The sequence below is a fragment of the Coregonus lavaretus genome (genome assembly GCF_964263955.1).
Source record: "Coregonus lavaretus genome assembly, chromosome: 18".
Classification (NCBI taxonomy): domain Eukaryota; kingdom Metazoa; phylum Chordata; class Actinopteri; order Salmoniformes; family Salmonidae; genus Coregonus; species Coregonus lavaretus.
This window is the reverse complement of record NC_140005.1, coordinates 29695878-29720312: the sequence shown is the minus strand read 5'-3', so window position 1 is coordinate 29720312 and position 24435 is coordinate 29695878. Positions and strand designations below refer to the sequence as shown.

The 24435-nt window shown below is 46.2% G+C and overlaps 1 protein-coding gene across 2 annotated transcripts in view; it reads left to right on the top strand.

Annotated features, from left to right (window-relative positions):
- Positions 1 to 24435, top strand: part of LOC311145388 (homeobox protein Meis2-like) — a 79199-nt gene that overhangs the window by 28217 nt on the left and 26547 nt on the right. The window contains exon 9 of one of the 2 annotated variants that reach the window (XM_084181611.1): positions 8908 to 9050. In XM_084181611.1, the coding sequence (XP_084037737.1) occupies positions 8908 to 9050 (143 nt within the window). Of the gene's footprint in view, positions 1 to 8904; positions 9051 to 24435 lie in introns of both variants that reach the window. The other variant, XM_084181610.1, reaches the window with a different exon arrangement.

Here is a 24435-nt window from a genome sequence, read left to right as displayed (position 1 = left end):
GCCACATTCCCACCAACTTCCTGTCTTCCCAGGGATGGGAGATGGAGGTATTAAAGTGGAAATCTCCAGCTTGAAAGCAGGCGGGAAAGGACCATTCCTGCTGCTGTTGGTTTCACCGGGCCGGACATTCCTGTGCCCAGGCTGCCTGGGACACCCCTGGTGTTGGGTAGAGAAGGGCGTGTTTCGGGGCAGTGGGCTTTGGGGGGCGAAGAGGGAACACCCTTGGCATCAGGGTACCCCCGCCAGGGTCGTAAACTCCCCCCTATCCCACCACCCCTCCACTCAGTACCCCGGCCCTGTAAACGGCTGCCCCTGCCTCTCCCATAATGGGGGGATTTCTTGGCGGGTTGAGAAGGGGTTATGGGTGATGAATTGGGTTTTTAGGGAGCTCATTAGGAAGCCAAACAGAGTTTAGACTGGCGGAGCGGGGCAGCGGCGCATTAATCAGTTCTGCTCACTTTGTTCCCTGCCTCCAGGACATTTGTGAAGAAAAATAAACTTCATGGCAGTCGGCTGATGAGAGGGCTGCCAAGTAGAGGCTACAATCTGATGGTTGACTTGTTGATTTATAAATCTTTTAACTCATTTTCACACCCATACTCCACCCTTTACACCACCACCAATCTCTGTAAGCCCCCACTTTGATGCCAATGTCCATGGGGTGTGGCAGGCCATGCAAGCCAGCAATAATTCCAAGGTGTCCTGCACTCCCAACACAAACTAGATGGATTTGTTTGTTTGAGTCTGAAGTGTAATTGGGGGTAGAGAATCCCTAGCAATGTTGCTATCATCATCCTCCTGCTGCCTCTAACATGGTGAGTGATCCACGGTGCTGTATCACAAACGGCACTCTGCCAAAATAGGGAACCCTTCATTCCACTGAATCTCTTTCCTGCTGGTTCTTTGGAGAATACTTTGATATGGTTCTACTAGGGATTAATATAACCATATAGCCCTTAGCTAGCAAACAATCCATCCACGTGATGAGCTGCTTCTCTCTCTCCACTCTCTCTCTCCACTCTCTCTCTCCTCTCTCTCTCTCTCTCTCTCTCTCTCTCTCTCTCTCTCTCTCTCTCTCTCTCTCTCTCTCTCTCTCTCTCTCTCTCTCTCTCTCTCTCTCTCTCTCTCTATCCCTCTCTCCACTCTCTCCACTCTCTCTCTCTCCACTCTCTCTCTCTCTCTCCCCTCTCTCTCTCCACTCTCTCTCTCTCCACTCTCTCTCTTCACCCTCTCTCTCTCTCCACTCTCATCTCTCTACTCTCTCTCTCCACACTCTCTCTCCACTCTCTCTCTCTCCACTCTCTCTCTCTACTCTCTCTCCACACTCTCTCTCCACTCTCTCTCTCTCCACTCTCTCTCTCTCTCCACTCTCTCTCTCTCCACACTCTCTCTCTCCACTCTCTCTCTCTCCACTCTCTCTCTCCACTCTCTCTCTCCTCTCTCTCTACTCTTTCTCTCTCTCTACTATCTCTCTCTCCACACTCTCTCTCTCCACACTCTCTCTCCACACTCTCTCTCTCCACACTCTCTCTCTCCACTCTCTCTCTCTCTCCCTTTCTTTGTTTTTCTTTTTATTTCTCTGCTATATTCTCTCTGTTCACAGTCTTATTCTGGGCTGAAAGGAGGAGCAACACCCCCTATTTTGGGGGTGAAAATAGATGCAGTTTGCTCTGCAAATTTTCATGCTCATTCCAATTAATTGAACATGACCCAGTTTTGCTTCCGGGGGGCACCCAGCCACCCATCCTTGGTGGGGAAAGACATACCCTAAGAAGAGATGAAGTCCTTAGCTCAGAGGCTGAGGCACCACAGCCTGTTATTTAGTTTTCTGCTACAGTAATAAAGATATCAAAGCTGAACAGGGGCAGAGGGGACATATGTAATTTTAACCAGCCAGGGAGAGAATAGCTCCATTGTGCCAAGATCAGCTTTGGGAAGAAGAGAAGGACAGACCAGAGGAGGAGAGGGGAGGGGAACGACTGGTAAGGCAGCAAGGCTTCTAAAGGCGATCTGATCTTTAAGAGACGGGGGATCATGCACCTAGATAACCTCTGGGAGCAATTACAGCAATCTGATTTGGGAAAAGCTGAGGAGGGAAGAGAGGAGGGAAGAGAGGAGAGTATTTACAATGTTGTTGTGCGAGCGGCGCAGTGTACAGTGCAGACAGAGAGGAGTTGAGGGGGAACAGAACAGGGTGGAGTTGTCAGGGAGGCTGCGAGTGTGAAATCTTTGGTCTAGATACAAGGCCCTTCATTAGGCACTGATCCCTGTCTCTGGAGCGATCTGGGGGCAGTCATGGGCATCAAGACACCCTTTTAGTTCCCCCCCCAAAAAAGAGTAGAGGAGTGATGGGGAGGGTGGTTTGGAGGGCTGCTCCCCGTCCCCTGCAATTTAGCCCTTTGCCATTCATGCAAATTGGATCCTGACATCTGCAACAGCCTGCCTCCCTCTTCTACACATCTTTATTCCATCTCCTTTCTTTTGATCGTTTTTGTTTTCTCTCCAAATGATGTTCCTTTCCCACCCCAACTGGATGGCAGGAACTATAGAAACCTCCATGAGAGAGTAGCGTTACTCCTCCCAGGCCCAAGTTGTAGTCACAGGCTGAGACTACAGGATGTTATATGAGTAATCTTTATATAGATTCAGTGATATATTTGTGCAGATAATCACTTTTTATCACATCGAAGGAATCCAGCTAGGTTTCTGTAAAACATTCCCAATTAAGGTACATAAACAAATAGGAGTCCTTGATCATCATGCAGAAAACGTTTACACACAGCTGTACTTGTTGATGAAGTGGCCCTAAAGACTTGCTCAGCACAAATGAAAGGCTTGTTGACTCCTAAAATCATCAGCACCAAGTGATTAACCAACTAATGAATAGTAGAGGTAGAGATCTCGGTCGGGGCTGCTGAAAAAATCAGAGTTGCAATCAGAGAGAGGGCCAGGAGCAAGAGCCATTGTTAGCCTCTCAAAGGCCCTATATATGATGTAATGAGATAAGTGTTGTTACAGGTAGCAGGTTAATTACACTGGTAATTAACCCCAGCCCAAAGCCTTTGATAATATGCATAGCCCAGCTCTCCCAAACATCAGGCATATTGGCAGATGATTATTGCCTGGAACCAGAGGCCCCAGCGGCACTAGGAAAAAGAGTAGGTACCCTCCCCTCTCAGTGCACTCTCCTTTGTGGCATCAGGGGAGAAGCTGTAGGGCAGTGGTAGTGGGGGAAAAGAAGGGAGGGTGCCTAGCTTTGCTTTTAGCCCCTATTTTGGGTAAAAGGTAAAAGTTTGGCCTCTGTCCCCCCCCAACTCCCTCTTTACCCCCTCACCCTCCCTGCCCCTCCCTCCACTTCTCTTTCCACTGCCCCAACCTTACCTCCTCCACCCAATCCCTTTCCCTGCCTTCTGAACTACAGAGAGATGTGCACTGTGGGCCAGTGTAAGAGCTGGGCCTGTGAGAGGATAATTAAAGAGAGAGAGAGAGAGGCCTAGTATCTGTGGTGAGGCGATAGTTATTTGCAGCATTCCTGGGATGACAGAGAGGTATCTGCCTGATGGCACGGTTAGGGGGATAGGAGAGAGAGAGGCAGAGGTGCAGGAGTTGAGCAACCCAACAACCTTGCCTTGCCTGCTTTCCTGCCTGTTTTCCAGCCTGCCAGCCTGTCTTCCCACATTCAGGAAAAATACATCTAATTAAAGCTCTTATTCCACTTCATTTAAGGGAACACTTAATTATGTGTTTTTCTGCAGAGACAACTGCACATTACTCCTCATGCACAAGGACCCACTCAGTCAGTCATAACTCTCAGATCACAGACCAGATGCAACTGTGTTAAGATGGAGCTTTATTCCTCTGGGTGTGTATACAGGCTACAAGCTGGGGAAAAGCAGATTCCAGTTCCCTCTGGCTGCAAGGTTCCTCTGGCCTGGTGTTCACCGGTGGTAAAATAGTAAAAGACAGGGAGGCGACACCTGACTTTGGCGTTCGAAAGGAAGGAGGGCGGTAGGGAGAGGAGGGAGAGTGTAATTGCTGCGACAGGTTTTGGAGCTGTTAATGACTCCTGGCATTGCGCTCCCAATTTGTCAGCGTGCTTGGTGTTTACTAAGCTGTTGTTTTATGGTCCAGTGCTTGTTTAAGCAGAGATCAGGAAATAATCACCCTAAAACATCGCTGGCCTTAGTGGCCAACAAACTAAAACAATTCCAATTAAGACATCTCATCTATAGTATGGTTCTGAGTGAGAGGGGTGTATAGGGCTTTTTTAAGTATATATATACAAAGTTTTACATAGGAGCAGGAGGATAGAAGCATCTAAACAAAAAAGGTTTTGTTTCAGGGATTTTACATATTGCTAGCATTTTGGAGTATGTTTTTTTATCTGAGGCGTTAGCATATTGCTAGCATGTGGTTGGGACTAGAGAACCTGTATGGGCAGGCACAGAGCCACAGAGGACCAGCTATACCCCTGCCTGCTGGAGTGTGAATGGAGGCACTGCTTGTGTGTGTGTCTGTGTGTGTGTGTGCGTCAGGAACATGTGGTCCCAGTGCTGTAGAGGCCCTGCGTAAATCCTGAGTAAATAAAAGGGGGAAAGGCTGAACAAAAGAAGAACCCCCACTGCTTCCCTCATTCACAGCCATTTGGGGGACTTAATGTGCTAAACGTCGCTTATGCCGGCTGAAAAGTTGAGGAGAAAAAGAAGGGGAAAGGAAGGCATTAAATCCCTCCTTCTTTTCTCTCTGGCCCAGCCTGTGAGGGTGGAGGGGGTGTGGGGAGGGGGTGGAGGTCCAGGCATTGTAGAGACCCAAGGTAAAGGAGACATAGAGGGCCCCTGTTGTTCCCTCTGTGTCCCTCTATTTCCAATGGCCCAAGCACTGTGCCCTGGGGCACCCCAAAAAAAGCTGCCCATCTTGGTCCATCCTGTTAACCGAGGAAGCCACGGTCTCTACCATAAGTCCCCCACACCCAACTCACCCTCTCCTTCTCTCCCTCCCCAGTGTGGCCGAGTCGGGGTGAGCATGCCTGAGTAGCGTTGCTCTGCAGGGGGGCGGAGGGGTCCGTTGTAATTAGTCACTTTAACCACAGCCTCTGTAAGCCACTGCCTCCACACTCATGCTCCATTACCCTGAAACAAACACCGGAGCCCAGCAGCGTAAATCCTCTGGTCAGGCTCTCAAAGCATACACGCTGCCTATCTAGCCATTATCAGGAGCAATCTGCATGAGTATAAATAATAGCATTGCGCTGAGGACAAATAAGTGTGCTCTATTTTAGAAGCCCACAATGTGTGGTTTTGAATGTGGTTTCTGAGTTATTACTCAGTCATGTGTAGTGTGGGTGGACTGGAATGGTAGGGTAGGACATTCTTGTAGTATTGATAGGGCCACAACCTGTGTAACTAGTGGTTTCATAGTGTTCTCAGCCCTGGCCCCTAGTGCCTCCCTGAAGTGCTTAATGCCCCCTAGCCATGAAGAGTGTCCTCTGGTGTCATTGTAGCCTTCAGCAGATTGCAGGACATAGAGTAGTGTACACCTGCTATCAGAGACCCAGACCCTGAATAAGATTTTCTTATTCATACTAACAATGAATTAAATGAATGAATGAATGAATGGAGAAAAAAGACAGTGTCAAATTGCCAGTTGGCAACCCTTAACGGATTAATTGACACATAAACAAATATTACAATAATTCACTGTGATAATTCAGTGATAATTCTTCTTCCGGTGTTCTCTGCAGTGTGCATCGCATAAAGAGTGAAAAAATGAAAGATACAAATCAATACATAATGGTAATATATTTATATTTACAGTCCTATCTCAGCTCTGAGACCAATTTACTCACTGGGAGATGTCTGAATGCATTTTTAACAACCGCCCATTGGTGATGAGAGACTTGATCTGACCATAATGTTTTCTGTGCCTCCATGGTTGTTTCTGTGTTTGTTTGATTACTCGCTCTTCATCGCGTCCGGACATTCCTAGCAGCCTGTAATGTTACCTTCTTTCTATCCGTGCATACGAAAACATGCACATACTTCCATTGTGAGCACTTTATGTCATGAAAAAAAGGGGGTAGAGAGAGAGAGAGAGAGAGAAGGAGGGAAGAAAGGGAGAGGGGAGAGGGGAGAGAGAGAGGGGTGTCTTTTCCCGTCTCCAAGGGTGCTGCTTTTCCAAAAGTGCCTGGGGCTACACTCCAGCACCTTGCCTCCCCAGGCCCTCTGCCCGCCTCCTAATAGCCATCCCCCATCTGTGTCACACGGGCAGATGATGGGGCGCTTTCCTGCCCCGCTTTTTTTTTCTCCCCGCTTTTTTTGCAGAGTGCACATCCACACAGGTTAAAATGCCAGAGTTGCCAGGGAACAGTCAGAAGCCATTAGCGTTTGGGACAATTTGCCCTGCAGCACTCCTTTTCTGGCTCATAAGAAAGGAGTGGGGGTGGATGTAAATCACCAGCTCTCCTTTAGATGTAATGAGGTTGTGTAAGTTGGGCCCTTCTCTTTTTATTTCGTTCTTTCTTTCTTTCTTCTTCCTCACTCCTCTCATCCAGAATCATAATTTATTTGATTATTTCCACCTCTTTGGGCCAGCCTTCACATTCTCTCTGGTTACTTTGTGCGTTGTCTGTGTACACATTGTGCAGATGTATATTTACATGTTTTTGTATGCATGTCATAAAGAGCAGCTCATAAATAAGATCCCATGATTGCGTGCATTAGGCATACGTACCGTATGTATGACTGTAGGAGTGTATGCGCATGTGCATATGTGAAAGAGAGAGAGAGGATTTGAAAGCCTGGGAGTCTAGTTTCACCCTAGCGGACCGGGGCAGGAGGGAGTGAGCAGGCAGGGTAATGAAGTGACAGGTCAGTCTGTAAATACGCACGGGTCGCCCCAGCCAGGGGGAGGCTATCGCATTGCAGTGAAAATGGAAACGTCAATAAAATGAATCTGCCAGCCTTTTTCCCACTGTGGCTCTATTGGATGAGCCGGATGACTTCCAGCAGGAGATTGACTTGGAAACTAGCTCTGAAAAAACAACAAAAACTCCAATACAAAAACACAAAAACCTAAAGTGTAACATTATTTAACCCAAAAGGCAGCATTGTGAAGTGTAGAAGAATGCGAGGTCCACTCTGGTTGCTGGTTTTGTTATTGAAGTGGAAAGCAACACTGGAGGAGTTAGACTAGTCCCTGCGTCTGGGTCGCTTTTCTCAGGAAGCCACACACAGTCACGCTGGGGTTACGGCTAGGCCCCAGTTTATTGTTTTAGGCTTTCCTGAACAAGGATTCGTACTTTATGGCATTTGCTGCTAATGAATACCCATTCTACAATGACAACACTCCCAGGCCGGCCACATCCCCTATACCCATATGTCCTTCAGAGGGCTCAGTCACATCTTTATCTCCACGCAGGGAAGGAGCGCAAAGTCGGCACTGCTCTGTTTTCCTCTTTCGTGTGGCTCCCACACTAATAATGTGGAAGGAAAACACAGCACACAGACATACAGACGGACAGACAGACAGGGAAAAAGAGAGAGAAAAACATAGTGAGGAAAAAATAAGTGGGGAAAGAGAAGAGAGAAGAGAGGAGGAGGGGGAGACAGACCTTTATGCTGCATGTCCTTGTATTCTTCATCTATTTTGCATTTGACTACGCCGCCAGTCGGATCCGTTTTCTTTCCTCTCCTTTTAATGTTATTAGTTCAAATATTTATGCAAGATTAGGGCTTGTATAGGTGCCCATGATTGATGCCTCCCCAAAAACAGGAAGACATGCAAGTCTGAATTTTGAGAATGCCGGGGTCCTTCTCAGCCTTAGTGGAGGAGTTTTTCAGATACATAATTTAGATGCCCTCAAGGAAGGCTTTCAAGGCATTTGTGCCCGAGGGCAAGAAAAAATAACTATGACTGTTAAAAGTAAATCATTTTTGCTAATGCACAATTAATGGCCAGAGAAGAGGAGACAGAAAAGGCGAGGGCACAAAGATGGAAATGTTGGTTTAAAGGAGAAATGCTGCCTTGATATGCACGATTTCCTCCCGAAATCAAACACTCTTGAACATTAATGCAGGGAGAGAGAGCCGCTCTTCTACTGGCCTGCCATGCTAATCTGCTGGAGGAAGGGGGAGGTGTCACAGGGAGGGAGAGAGGGGGGTGGTGAAGAAGCGAGGGGGGGGGGGTTCAACTCTTGTCCATTATGTGCATCAAAGTGCAACAATGAACCAAACCCAATGCACACCCCACTTCAATTCACAAGCTACTCAATTGGGTGCCCCCGAATGTTCAACTTCTGTGGGTTTGTTTGCATGTGTGTATACTGCATGTGTGTGTGTGTGTGTGTGTGTGTATGTGTGTTCATAAGACTCCCTTCTCAGTCCATCCAGACCCTTTGGATCAGAAAAAAGCAAGACATTATGTCAAGCCTGTGGATTTAATTGAATTAATGTACTGTAGCCCCAAACTTGAAGCCTCCTTGTCGTTTTTCCCCTTCTTTCCCTCACTCTCTCCCTTTTCTCCTCCTACTGAACAATCTGGAGTGGAATGAGGAGCCAAGTGTGTCTGCTTCCAACCAAAACACAGTCATTAACCCCCATCTATTCCTCTCCACTGTTCTGGGTGTGAGAACTCACCTCTAGTTCTCTGTCTACAGCAAACCCCTCTCCCTCTGTGCCTAAATCCCACTACTTCTATGCAGGCATTAGTGTAGGCTACTACTGTGTAGGCTATGGCATAGTCCTCCATCTAACTTAGATAACCCACTGGGTTAGCTTAAGCGTCTTATATATTAGGTTTAGCTTCTAGGGTTCTATCTAACCCTTTGTGGTGTTAATGCCCAGGCTTACTATTGGTCCATCTTCTGTCCTAGGCTGCTATTTAACCCTGTGTCTTGTTTCTGCCTAGGAGATGGTTTAGAGAACAGCGTGGCGTCTCCTGGCACAGGTGATGATGACGACCCGGACAAGGAGAAGAAGAGGCAGAAGAAGCGCGGCATCTTCCCCAAGGTGGCCACCAACATCATGAGGGCGTGGCTGTTCCAGCATCTTACGGTGAGTACCCACATAGTGGAGCTGCCTGTGCACACTGGGGCCGGAACTAGGGCTGTGGCAGTCATGACATTTATTTTCAGCCGGTGATTGTCAAGCAAATAACTGCCGGTCTCACGGTAATTTACCGTTAATTAACATAAACACATTTAGCATTGCCTGGCTTCCACGCATAGCCTACAAGCCACTGATGCAGACCTTTGGAACATCTACATTTTAAAATTCTAATAAATCCATTTAATATAGCCTACACCATCACAATAAATCCATTATTTATTTAGACAGGTCTAAAGAAACATGATACAAAGAAAATGTAGTATATTTCAGAAGAACAGAATAGCATACACTTCATCAGTCTCTCATTCACAATTTGACAAGCACTTGATAATGCCTCGAATTTCCCGGTGGCAGTAATGCCCCCTAAAAAGAAACATGCCTTATGCGGCCAGTGGCCGTTGTGCCCTTGTATTGAATATAATAATTATAATTCCCTTCTCCTGGCTGCGTGTTCTGAAGCACCTCTCACTCACATGGCTCTCTCAGATATCTCAATTCTTATTAGCCAATGTCCATCACGTGATGGGTTCTTCTCACAGGTGTCTATCTCAGCTCCGAAGTAGGCTACAAGTGAAGACAGACACATCGGGGATGCAACTACGCGCATCCTTATCGAATTCCGAGGCGCATATTGAAGATGTTAGAAGAACTGTCCACATTTACTTTTCGTCAGCCAACAAGATGAGTAGGCCTAACGAACAGCAAAAGCACTAGCCTATGTCAATCTACTATCCCCCCTATTCTATTGGTCAACTTGTCCTTCTGTGCGATAAATAAATATTCCAAACATAGTCTGGGACAGTTGTGGGATGCGATACATCCCAAATTAATACAACATTTTTTGTTTTGTAAAGCATTGAGGCTGATGCAACAGATCAGAACATTGAGCCTAAAATGTTGATAAACTATTAGGCTATTTGTTCACATTATAAGCACAGCAATGCGCACACGGCAGTAGGCTATAAGCACGAATGTTCCAAAATGCAATCAATTAGCGGGAAAACACCATTCTCAAAATGTATCACAAATGCGATTATGCATGTAATGCTTTATTATAAAGGTGCATTTTTATGGTGAAAATGATCTTCTCCAAACTTGAAACTCACGCGGCGTCTATCTATATCAGTTAGGCTCTACACTGGTTGTATACGGATTAATGTGCTTAATTCTAAGAAGTTATTTGGCCAACTAAACCTTATCAAAACATATAGACCTATGGGCTGGGCTACATGAAGTGTGGGTCTATGATTTGATAAAGTCGGGGGAAAAAGGCATGCACTGTTTCTTCCCTTACTGCACACAAGCTGGGCATCATTCACAAGTGATAATATATCATTCAAAAGTGATATTGTCACCCATCAGACTATTCTTGATTTAATCTTGTCTTTACATATACTAAATAATATATGTGTGAAATTAGTTTTGATTTAGAATGGACCATTATCATGCACCTCGCAACAGGGGCAGGGGGAAAAAATATATATAATCTATGCACTTAAATAGCGAATGGAGGATTATTTTCCCGTGGTTAATTTTCATGCCAGCCAGGTAGGCTATACTCCTGTTGTAAAACGAAGCAATGTTCTTAATATTAAGAAAGTTGAGAAATAAATATAGTAGGCCTAGCCTATAGAAAGCTGATGGGATCCTCCTCTTTTTAATAGAGGCCATCAAAACACTGTTTTCTCACGCAATTGCATAACCTATGGGATTGTTGCGCAACATGAGCTCATGGGCTCTCATGAAGTGTTTGATTAGATTTTCAATTTCATTTGCATTGATGTCAGAATGATTAGAGGGACAATAGAGTGCTGAGTACCAGGCAGTTAGCAAATTTGGTAGGCTACTAATGACCATCAGCAGCATCAGAGCTTGGAGAAGCCTAATTACCGTGACTAAACAGTCACGTGGAATTTGACTGCGGTCATGAAATATTTAACTTCTTTAGGAAAACAGCCCTAATGTTGGAAATAAACATTTGTCATCCAGAGTCACATTTATTTATTTTCCAAGCTGTAGCACACAATATTTTACATACAGCAGGTTTTTAAAGGACCAAAGAGTTTGGTCTGCTTCTTGTTTTTATTTTTGGCATGGAAAAAATATTGTGATATCGTCACAGCCCTAGTGCATACACATTGGATGAACCTTAATTGGGAAGGACAGGCTCGTGGTAATGACTGGAGCAGAATAAGTGGAATGGTATCAAATACATCACACACGTGATTTCTATGTGTTTGATGCCATTCCATCAAGTCCGTTCCGGCCATTATTATGAGCTGTCCTCCCGTCAGCAGCCTCCTGTGACACACATATACACACGTGTGCGTGTGTGCACACACATGTACACGTACACATATGCACACATACACACCTGTCACTGACCTGTCATTGGTCAGAGTGACCGGGTCAATTCAATCAGACAAAGCCAGTTTGCTCTGCTGATGAGCCTCTGAGATGTGGAGGTAGTGCTGACACCTAGGCTAGTGTAGCATCAGCAGCCCTGTCCACTGGTTTGGCACATACTGCACATCACATTGCCTGTGAATACAATACTGGCTCTGTGTTTATTCTACACTGACAGCTATGGGGAAGGGTTTTCGATGAACATCAGGTTATTTCTTGTTATTGGGGAATGTATATGTGTTTTTGGTGTGTATGGTATGTTTAACCCTTTGACACGTACCAATAGACGGGTGTGATCATTCTACAGTGGTCCCTGCAGCGTACGCTCAAACCGGTGTGATTAGAATGCTTATTTCGAACGTCCAGTTTCGATTGATGCAACAGTCAGCGTTTGAGCTGGCCACACTGTTTTTTCACAGAAACATTTTGCACAAACACAGTCCTAAAGAATTCTGTCCTGAATGTGACCAGTTTATTTTTGGATGCAATGTTCAGACATTCACAGAAGTAGCGACAACATAACACAATCATCCAAACCTGAAAATGTAGCCTACATTAGTCCTAGCGCTAACTGAAGAAAGATTGACTAACACAAGTGGTCATATTTAGCTAACTCTCGGCTGACAGAAACCACAATATGAATTATTTGTCACCAGCATTTGAAAACGTGAATAAAACTGTAAATACATTATGCTCCATACATACATGCATATATCATATATACATACATACTGTATGCTACAGTAGAAATGACAACACGATAAACAGAAAATAAGGCACTTACTTTGATAGGAATGCACACGTCCAAAGTTATTATTTGTAAGGAAAACAACAATGAAGGCAATAGAGTGCCAGCCAGAAAATGTTTGTACAAGACTGCGCAAATGTCTGCATACTTGTTCTGGGGAAACACTGGGGAAGTGCTTGGGCTCTCAATGAAGAGAGAAGTCTGTCCGGCTCAGTAAAGCCTCAAACATAAATTGTCCGCAACAGTGAAATGGGCTACTTCTATGTGAATTAATGAGGAGGAGGAACACACCTCACTCCAAACTGTTGTTAGAAAATAAAACTTGTTAGAAAATAATTTGAAATAGACAAGTTGAAACATAGATAATTAGCAGGCAGCGCGGGTTAACTGTCCAGTTGCATAACAATCACATTTTGGAACAGTGAGTGCATTCTGACATCACGTACATAAAACAGCTGATGCTGGGGCGACCGTTAGAGATATTTGGAACTCACACGTGAAAAAGTTAATATGCGTGTTATGTCAGTGCCATTTTTAGTATTGCCTTTTACATTAAAATGAAAAATGAGAGACGTTTTTCTATCACTTACTGTATGTCTTAAGCATAAACAGTACTTGTTCTTTGTTGTATTTCCTCTAAACACCCCAAAATGGATCAAACTCACATCCCTCTAATGCTGCTGTGTTACAACAACAGCACGTAACAGTTCTACTGTAATTCGAAACCTAAATCTCTCTCCAATCCTCACTTTTGATGATAATTTTCTCAATTTCATATGGGGAAAATATTCTGTCCGTTGTTTGAGGTTGAGAGGTTGCATGTTAAGATGGCTTCTCTCCATAGATCAGAGGAGCTTGTTTGTTTGCCTCACTCTCTCTCTCCTTGCCGAACACTTAAATCAGACAACATCTGACAACGGCTCATTCACTTCAGTAGGCAAAGAGTGACGCTACGCCTTGGATGAACTATTCAGAGGACACATTCATTCTGTGGATAGTTTGGAAATGAATATCTGTGTGTGGGTGGAGAGAGTGGGGGCTATGTGTGTGTACTTGTGTGTTTGTGTGTTTGTGTGTGTGTGTGTGTGCTTATTAGTAGGGAGGGTCCCTGTCAAGCCGCTGTAGAGTCAGGAGTCACTGAACAGAGTGTTTGTGTGCACTGAGGTGATGCAGCTAGCCAGGCAGCATGGTCCAAGAGAAGGGAGTGTGTGTGTGTGTGTGTGTGTGTGTTTGTGTGTGTATGGGGGGGGGGGGGGGGGGGTCACATAATGGGGGTTGGGAAGGTTGGGGTTGTCATGTCCCACCGCCCTCTCTGATGTCAGGACATTATCAGAGCAGCGGTCTGTATTGATTTGGACAGGGAGGTCTGATTTCAGGCAGGGAGGTGGACGGGACACACAAGCTGGTGCCTGCTGAGGGGGGCAGAGGCGTTAGGATGGACGGAGTGATAGGAGGAAAGAGGGATGAATGAATGGAGAAGAAGAATGAGGGAGGAAGGAAGGTAGTGAGCCAGGGCAGGCCAGAACCCCAAGATGATCCTGATCCTCTCATTTAAGAGGGTCAGGTGTCCCCTATGCCCCCCTGTGTCTGCGTTGCGCAAAGCCCCTGCCCCCCTGATTACCTAACCAAAACCCAAATAATGAGTGGCTAGCAAATAAGGCCTAATTGAAAGGGCTGTAAATCCATTACATGTTGGTCAGGGAGAATCAGGAGTGCTTTAATCACTTGTATCTATTCAGAAGCAGTGGAGCTGTAGCAGCACAGCCCCTAGCCTCGCAGCACCACACACAGCACAGAGCTTATTATTCTCAGCATTATCAAAATGACTTCACAGCTGTTCACGGCAAGGCTACATCTCCTTGGCTGGAGATTTCTCCCCAACCCGCAGAATAGAATGGGCTTCATTTGGAAACTGACAGTGTGAGGGAGAGAATATGAAAAAAATAACCGATTTTTCCCCTCTTCTTTTGCCTGCCATGAGCTTGAAGTTGGATGGTTGTTCCATGTGTGAAGGAGGGAAAAAGGGGAAGAAAGAGAGGGTTGAACATTTTGGAGCGCCACCAACCAGGGTGGTTAGACACACACGTCTCCTGGATAATTTGGTGTGCTCATACAACACTACATGGCCAAAAGTATGTGGACACCTGCTCGTCGAACACCTCATTCCAAAATCATGGGCATTAATATGGAGTTGGTCCCCCCTTTGCTGCTGTAACAGCCTCCACTCTTCTGGGAAGGCTTTCCACTAGATGTTGGAACATTGCTGCGGGGACTTGCTTCCATTCAGCCACAAGAGCATTAGTGAGATCAGGCACTGATGTTGGGCGATTAGGCCTGGCGTGCAGTCGGAGTTCCAATTCATCCCAAAGGTGTTCGATAGGGTTGAGGTCAGGGCTCTGTGCAGGCCAGTCAAGTTCTTCCACAGCGATCACGGGGGCATTGTCATGCTGAAACAGGAAACTGTTGCCACAAAGTTGGAAGCACAGAATCATCTAGAACGTCATTGTATGCTCTAGAGTTAAGATGTCCCTTCACTGGAACTAAGGGGCCTAGTCTGAACCGTGAAAAACAGCCCCAGACCATTATTCCTCCTCCACCAAACTTTACAGTTTGCACTATGCATTTGGGCAGGTAGCGTTCTCCTGGCATCCGATGAACCCAGATTCGTCCGTCGGACTGCCAGATGGTGAAGTGTGATTCATCACTCCAGAGAATGCGTTTCCACTGGTCCAGAGTTCAATAGTGGCAAGCTTTACACCGCTCCAGTCGACGCTTGGCATTGTGCATGGTGATGTTAGGCTTGTGTGCGGCTGCTCGGCCATGGAAACCCATTTCATGAAGTTCCCGACGAACAGTTATTGTGCTGACGTTGCTTCCAGAGGCAGTTTGGAACTCGGTAGTGAGTGTTGCAACCGAGGACAGATGACGCGCCACGCGATTCAGCACTCGGCGGTCCCGTTCTGTGAGCTTGTATGGCCTACCACTTTGCGGCTGAGCCGTTGTTGCTCCTAGACATTTCCACTTCACAAAAACATCACTTACAGTTGACTGGGGCAGCTCTAGCAGGGCAGAAATATGACGAACTGACATGTTGGAAAGGTGGCATCCTGTGACAGTGCCACGTTGAGAGTCACTGAGCTCTTCAGTAAGGCCATTCTACTGCCAGTGTTTGTCTATGGAGATTGCATGTCTGTGTGCTCAATTTTATACACCTGTCAGCAACGGGTGTGACTGAAATAGCCTAATGCACTAATTTGAAGTGGTGTCCACATACTTTTGGTGATGTAGTGTAAGTAGATATGTCTCGCTTTATTGAGGGATCATTAGGCTTCTTTCCTGGCGACTCGAGGAATGCCTGTTTGAAGGCCTCTCACAGTTCCAATGCTCCCCCGCTCCAAAAAAGCAGAGAAAGAAGCAAAGAAAGCTTTGCAGCCTCTCCACCAATTTCCTTTAGAATTGTTTTAAAATTGCATTGAAAGAGTGGAAAGGGGAGACCCAATAGATTGGATCCAGGGGCAGTTGTTCTAATTCAGAGAAGTAAAGCTTTCAAAACCCCTTTTTTCACACTCTCCTTTATTACCTCTCCTGCTTTTAGATGTTTTCTCAAATCTTTATTTGTCTCTTTTGTGAGACGCCCAGGCCAGTCTTGTACAAGCAATAATCCCTCCCTTTTAACCTACCTTAATGTTTTGTTCGTCGAAAAAGAAGACTAATTTAATTATCCCCCTCTACTTTACTCTAGCCCCCCAATCCATCCACACACACACTCACACACATACACCCATTCACCTTTTCTTTTAATTTGTTAGGCAAATGTACTTTCCATTTCAGGATGCGTTTGTGCAGGAGCGAATTCTTGGGGACTTTGGCCCCTGAATGGCCTATTGCGGCATTCTTCCATTGACACATTCATTAACTGAGGCAGAGAGTGAAAGGTAGCGGGGCTTGTATTTTCTCCAGCATGCTAGCTTCTCCACCATGAGAGCGACCACAGGGGTCTCCCTACATATGTTCTCAACATCCAGCCATTGTCACCTATTCTGAAAGAGCTCAAAAGGACGGGACCCCCTTCACACCACGAAAAACAACACAGGCCAACAGTAACAATTGTTGGCTTTCGGATTCAGAATAATAAAATCGCCTCCCCCCTCCGCTACCCTCCCTCCTCTCCCCCCTCCTGGGTTCATCCTGACCTCACACTCTCATGGGAGAAATCGCAGGGCGGCTTTCTTCATCACAATCAGATATGGAAAATAGGCCTGCTTCAATTGGCACTTGCCCCTCAGTCCTTCACCGGCCTTCAGTCAGCCTTCAGTCAGCCCAGGGAGAATGAAACACAGCTTTTTGTGTGTGGCAGCCGAGATTTGATATCTTTTATACGTAATGAATACGACGGCAATTATTCATTAGAGTTATTGTGATAAGCCCAGCCTCTTTCATGTATGTATTCATATAGCAGCAGAAAGCATGCGAGCTGGCATCTTTTAATGCCCCGTTTGGAATTGGCAAACTGCTGAGATCAGCTGGCGCAAGCTGGTAGTAGAGGGCCAGAGACACTCTCTCCCTCTCCCCTCCCTCCCCTTCTCTCCCTCCCTCTGTCTGAGTTTCTGGATGTCTTCCAGTCACATTAAGGGAAGGGAAATACCAGACTGTTGGTATAAGCTTTTCAATACTACAGGGAGATTATGTTATCAGAAAGGTAAACTTCACAGTTAGGGGTAAAATGTTCGACTGCGCTTCAAAAGCAGGGAAGCAGAAAGGGAAGGAGGGACGGAGGGAGGGAGGGAGGGAGGGATGGAGAAACAGGAAGATAGGATAGATGTAAGGAGCAGAGGAGAGGGAAAGAGGGAGGTGGGCTCTAGGGAGAAAAGGGAAGACATAGGCAGGGTGAGATAGACAGAGAGTGAGGTTGTGTTGCTAGGCTAACTGCTAGCTGGGGCGTTTCCATAGCAGTAAAAGGGGCTGCCCCTTCATTTGGCAAGTTCTCCTAATTAGCCTTTTGGCGCCCTCAGCCTTCCTCTTTTGTAGCAACCTGCTAGCCCTCTGTTAGCCCCCAATAGACCCTGCTAAGGCAAGGGTCGACCAGGCAATGAAAACAGGAAGCACTCAGATACAAAGATACCACTCCTGGCCTGGCCTTGTCTTTTGACTAACCTAAATCCTCAAACACCTATAAAAATAAATAGGGGACCTCAGGAGCAGACCTAGTGGGGCTAGTGTGAGAGTGTGTGTGTGTGTGGGTGTCTGTGTGTGTATGTGTGTGTTTGTGTGTGTGTGTGCATGTGCGTGTGTGTGTGTGTGTGTGTGCATGCATGTGCGTGTACGTGTGTGTGCATGTACGTGTGTGTGTGTGTGTGCATGTGCGTGCGTTCACCCATATGTGTAATGCAGTCTATGAAGGAAGGGGTTGCACTCTCAGGCAGGCATCAAGCATCTCAGGTTTTGTGCTGGGACATGCACCGTTTTGGCTGGGGTGTTTGGGGAAATGCTGTTAAGCTGCTAAGCCAGGTATATTGCTCCCCTGGGCTCTCTGAAAGGGAAGTGATATATCCCATGGTCAGTTTGGGGGTCCTCCATTGAGCCAAACAACACTTTCACGTGGGTTAATTTGAATTGTGTTTCGTATAGAGCCCTGCTGCGTATCCACTGGAATCTTAGATATGACTGGTATCTTTCACTGCCAAAGGGTGTGACTGAATGTTGTGAATCTTTGTGTTATTGAGAATAATGAGTTATTTATATCATGGGGATTTTTATCTCCTACAATCATGGGTGTATGAAGACATCTGTAAGTCAGATGCTGCAAGGTAGGAATGCCATGAGTGTCATGTCATTGTGACATGGTGACTGCCATGATCCAGGGCAAAATTGGTTACGCAAACATAACTATCAATGGTAACATAGGCAACCACAGCGGCAGTAGGGAGATGGCACCTATAGTATTAACCCTCTCAATATAGGGTTTAACATGACGTGATGAGTAGATGGTTAGTGATGACGTGATGAGTAGTGATGACATGATGAGTAGATGGTTAGTGATGACGTGATGAGTAGATGAGTAGTGATGATGTGATGAGTAGAAGAGTAGTGATGACGTGATGAGTAGATGAGGACGTGATGAGTAGTGATGACGTGATGAGTAGTGATGATGTGATGACGTGATGAGTAGATGAGTAGTGATGAAGTGATGAGTAGTGATGACGTGATGAGTAGTGATGACGTGGTGAGTAGCGATGACATGATGATGTGATGAGTAGATGAGTAGTGATGATGTGATGAGTAGATGAGTATGTGATGAGTAGATATGACGTGATGAGTAGATAAGTAGTGATGACGTGATGAGTAGTGATGACATGATGACGTGATGAGTAGATGAGTAGTAATGACGTGATGAGTAGATGCGTAGTGATAACTTGATGAGTAGTGATGACGTGATGATGTGATGAGTAGATGAGTAGTGATGACGTGATGATGTGATGAGTAGATGAGTAGTGATGACGTGATGAGTAGATGAGTAGTGATGACGTGATGTGTAGATGAGTAGTGATGACGTGATGAGTAGATGAGTAGTGATGACGTGATGAGTAGATGAGTAGTGATGACATGATGAGTAGCGATGACATGATGATGTGATGAGTAGTTGAGTAGTGATGACGTGATGTGTAGATGAGTAGTGATGACGTGATGAGTAGATGAGTAGTGATGACGTGATGAGTAGATGGGTAGTGATGACATGATGAGTAGCGATGACATGATGATGTGATGAGTAGTTGAGTAGTGATGACGTGATGTGTAGATGAGTAGTGGTGACTTGATGAGTAGTTGAGTAGTGATGACGTGATGTGTAGATGAGTAGTGATGACGTGATGAGTAGATGAGTAGTGGTGACTTGATGAGTAGTTGAGTAGTGATGACGTGATGAGTAGATGGGTAGTGATGACATGATCAGCACCACAAACATCACTAGCAAATGAACACAGAACACTCTCCCCCTCAACCTAGCATTAGTCTCCATGGTGACCAGGTGTCATCTCCAGATCGAGCCCCGATGGGAGTGGCTCTGTGAACCGACCCTTTAGAGAGCGAGAGAGACATAAAAGAGCCTGGCTAGCTAGGTCATTCTGGAGTCATGGGCTTTGCAGTGTTGGCCAAGCTTGGTAACCAGTGTTTGTCCGAAACGATAAACAAGTGTACTAGTCTGCCTTCGAAAAAGAGAGGACGGCCGGTTGTGTTTGAGTAGACTAAACATCTCTCTCTGTAGTGTCCCCTGTCTGTCTCTCTGTTAGTCTGTTTGAGTCCTTCTAATCCATGTGTATTGTTAGGGCCACCGCTATAGCCATATCACATCTGCAAACAATTTGAAATACACAACCGTTCTCATTTTACAGCACTGTTTTTAAAACTGTTTATACCATATTTTTGCTGCCTACACAATGTATTTTTATTCCACTAGAATTGGATATGATTTTGTATGTTTATATGAGATAAAGAGTATGTTTCGTACTACTCTGGGTATTCATTGGGAGGGTAGTGGTTTCATTTTCTCTTCTCACTGAGTTTGTTTTGTGTTTTGTGAGGTACAGGAGGGGGTGTAAGGGAGAAAGGGGGGTTGATGGGGGTTCCTAAGGGGTCACGGAGGTTCAGGGCTGAAGGAGGCCCACACACTAATCTGTCATGTGCTCATTTGCCTCGGAGCCAAGAAGTCAGCTCTCCAGTCAGCCGTGGCAACCCAGGCGACAGTTTGGTTCACCGCCGCTGCATACCCTTGTGTGTGTGTATGCTTACACATACCTCATGCCCCCAGGCTTATATGCCTATAAGAAAGAGAGAGTTGCCATATTACGTGTACATATATGGAGTCTCTATCTGAAGTTTACTAAACAAAAGTGAAGCAACAATACATCAGGAGAGAGGAGAGTGGCTGTATTTTGGAAGTCACTGAAGTCAGGGATAATGATTGAAGGGGAGCTTCAGGTGTGGTGAGGAGGGGCCTTTGGTTCCTCTAACTAATGCTGCTCAGCTCAGCGACCCTGGAACGAGGACACAAGTCACCTCAGCTCAGTCTACCATCTGTTCCTCGCTAGCCTTGTTCTCACATGGCCCTGTGAAGCTGGGAAGCTGCCTCACCGCCAGTCAGTCCTCATTGATAAAGACACAGAACTAAACCTTCCACCAGAAGATAAAACCATGACAACCAAAAACTAGACCCCAATAAATGTTTTCATTTCAAACAGTTTTTGTCTACCAGGGATTTACAAGAACGAGAAAGACCTTTTTTCATACAAGAGAAAGAGAGAAAAAACTCCCTGAAAGTTTAGAAGGTGGTATCCAGTGACTCCCCTTTTTCTGGGCTGTATAATTATATGACAAGCCACATCAACCTTTGGTTGTTTCATGTCGGATACTTTTTACAGTAATTCCCAGTGGTGTTGGTGTGTCGTGATTGACAAAGCTTTGTTTACAATACGCACAGCCCTGTAGTCTGTGGCTGGCTGGCTGCTCCACAGGTTTAGTGGAGCATTAGGGGGTAATAGCCGTGAATTGTTTCACGCGCCGACATTAGACATTTTCACTTGGCCCCCTTAATCCAGATCTGTCATAGTTCCACTTCACAGATCACAATCTAGAGTGGCACTGATAGAGAATACAGAATACAGCACAGCGTTGTTGCAGTTGTTACACACCTACTGTATGTTTCTGTCAATGTCTCACATAGATCCTCATTGGCTCCCTAGATAAACAGTGTTGTGTGATATTTATTAGAGTTTACCCTACCTGTTATTAACAGGCAGTTGTGAGGACAGCCTCTCATACCTTCTCTCCTCCCCTTCTCTCTCTCCCTCCCTCCCTCCCTCCCTGTTGTTAATGCTCAGGCCTGCTGTTCGTTCCTTAACGCTCCTTGTTTAATGAAGTAGCAGAAATGAGTGCTTTCGCTAAGGGGATGTTTACAACACGTTGTTGACGCTGTTAGGAGGTGATTAAGCCATGTGAAACTCTGCAGCGCCTGCCAACAAAAAAAAGAACAACCCTCAACATGTTCTCCCATAAAGAGAAACAACACCCCAAAACAACAACAAAAGGAAAACAAATTGCAAGAGGCCAATGCATGTATGTTACCACTGATGTTTCCAGTCACGAACAAAAAATAAAATAATCCTATTTGAGAAAGCTTGAATTGTCTCAGTTGAGTGCATCTTTAGTTGAGATGAATCTCTTAAAGAGAAGCCAGGGGCTATCTGAAGCACATTCAGATGGGTGTTTACAGTGCTAGGGGCCACTTTGTGCAAGACCAGGTGCCCATACTCAGCCCCTGTTGGCCCCCTGTCGAGGTTACTGCACATGCCCTGACCTAAGCAGAAGACAAACAGAGGAGAGCCTGTGGAGTGAAGGATTTATAAACTACTGCTCCATAGCTGGAGACTCCTCTCGTCTCCTCTAAGGCCTCACACTTCAGCAAAAACAGGCCTCAGCTATCCCCTCAACCCTCGCGCCTCCCTCCCTCCTACTGGCCTAACCCACTGCTGCAGTCATAACATTGATCCATTGGCTAAGGCCAGACCTAGCTTACTCTTTGGGAAATGGAGGTTTATGATGTAATGGACTTGGAAGGAGGAAGGAGGGCAGTCTGTGCTACAGTATGCGGTGCCCCAATGGTGGGAAAACTCCAAACCAGGACTGGCTCTGTTACAGATGGAGAGGCCCAGAATATCTGAGGTTTTCCTTGTCCTTGTTTTGTGTGGTTTTCTTCTCCATTGCAGACTGTGTTAGAGGAATGGGTTTAAGGCTTTTGAATCTTCTCAGAGAGTAATTTTCTCAGACCTCTCCTTCTCCCAACCTCACATTGTCTTCCATCTCCCCTATCACCTTCTCCTCTGCTCCACGCACCTTACCAAGCCAGAGGGGGTTGTGGGAAAATTGAAAAATGGGAAAAGCTCCCTGCAGGCTATAAATAGCCCCCTCGGTCAGTTGAATCAGGGGCCTGTGATGTGTTGGGTTGGTGGTGACCAGCTAAATGAGATACTGTAGTTTTGCTCCCTCTAAGCTGCAGGCCTCAGAGCATCCCAGAACCCCCTACCCCCCTTTGATATTCATCTCACACCAGGAAATGCAGGGAAAAGAAGCAGCACAAATAGGTGAGGAGGGGGGAGGTTAAGGGATGGAGGCATCGGGCAGAAATCAAAAACAGACCTGGTGCTGTTCCACTGTTTGGTTTGTCATGGGACCCTGACTCCACCAAATCCCACTCCTGACATTTTGTTGTGTGATTTTCCTCTCCTCCACCTCCCCTTTCCTCCCTCCCCTCCTCCTCCATTGCTTTTGTTTTGCTCTGTGCTTATTCCAGGCAGGGGATTCCTTCACAGTGGGGTCCTTATAACTGGGAGCCATGCCTCTTGTTCTCATCTCAACTCCCCTCGCGCTCCTCCCCTCTTCATCTTTTCCATTCAATAATATGGCTCGCTTTGACACCATGGGCATGCAGTTTCATATCCGCCAATGTACAGTCTATGTGGAGGAGGGAAACTGAGTGAGTGGGTCAATTTGTTGTGGTTTCCTCCCCCTGACACTTTTTTGACAGATTTTTATAGCCTATCCGCATGTGTCACCCCTTTACCCACAATGGATTGGTCCATCTATAGCACCATAAGGCCATGTGAATCTGAGCATGTGTAGATGTAGCCATGTATCTGTGATCCATTGAGCAGGCCTAGTTCAGAGGCTGGCTTGTTGGCAGCCACATCTCCTAAGATCATGTAAGGCTACACAGATGAGCGCATACGATACAGAGCCCAGCCGCCTGCCGTATCAAAAAATAGCTCAGCCAAGAATAAAGAGACAGAGGAAAGAAGGAAAAAAATCTAATAAAAAAAATATAAATAATCCCAATCTAAGTAGAGCAGGCCTTGGCTCCAGATGTGAATCTGTGTGAATATTGATCGAGGGGGAGAGCGAGCTAGTACCCCCGTATCCCCAGGGCTGGAGCCTCTTGCTAAAGCTCATAAACCGAGCTTGTACAATTATTTAGATAAAGAGAGCCTGGCGCGACACCACATGCCTCACAACCCGCACCTCCTCTCTCCTTGTTTCTCCTCCTATACCTCTTCCGCCTCCTCATCCTTAACCTCATCTTCTTCATCCAGCGTGAAGAAGTTAAAAGGGGGGAAACCTGTAATTATCCACACTTTTCTGAATCCCTCCTTAATGTTCATTATTGAAACCAGCGGCAATTACAAGTTCAAAGAGGTTTAGAGGACCAGCAACCCGCATAATCAGGAGAAAATTAAGCGTTGCTCATTCGTCACAGCAGAGCACACACACACACACACACACACACACACACTGGCAGGGGTGAATCATAGACACAGTGACAGGCGTCAATTTCCACACAGGCAGCATCTCGGCCACCCCAGGGCGCTACCTCAGCACAGGATCCACAATCTTCTTATGTACAGCTTTTGTGTTTTCCCCTGTGACAAAAACCTTAATGACAACATCTTAACCAAACCCAGACTGATACTACACTATACTATACCTTCTATCTTCCCCTTGTTAGTGTCCTGTTCTGTTTGTATTTCTATCTCTATCCTCCCCTCTCCTCCTTCCCCTCCGTCATCCTGTCTTCCTGTCTATCCTTCCTCTCTATCTCTCCCAACCTCTTGTCGGCCGGCTGGATCCTGCCTGCAGCACGTGGGAGTGTGTGTTTCAGACCCGTCCCCGGAGGTGCATCTCTGTTACCTTTGGGGCTGGGTCACAATGGCTAATCCTGTCTTCAGGTGCCTGTTCAGCACACTGAGAGGAGAGAGGAGAACCGGAGGTGAGCTCCTGTTACAAGACTCCCTGACCAGGGGTCACCACAGACACACACACACACAGTGGTAGCCACAACACACACACAGAAACGCACACACACATCAAGCCCCACTCATCAGCCCCAGGTGGCTCAGCCCCTCCATCCCTCTCTCTCTCTTTATCTCTCTACTGTACGTCTCCTTTTTCTCTCTCTCACTCTCTTCTTTCTCTCCCAGATCAGTCAAACTCTTGTTCGCATTAGGGGATCTCTGATATGATCACCGTGGGGAGCTGCTCTGGTGACCATGTCCTCTCTCCTACCTGGCACCCTCTTTGTTAAAGCCTCTCTCTCAGGGACACAGGCTTGAGTCTCCACTGTATTGAATGTAT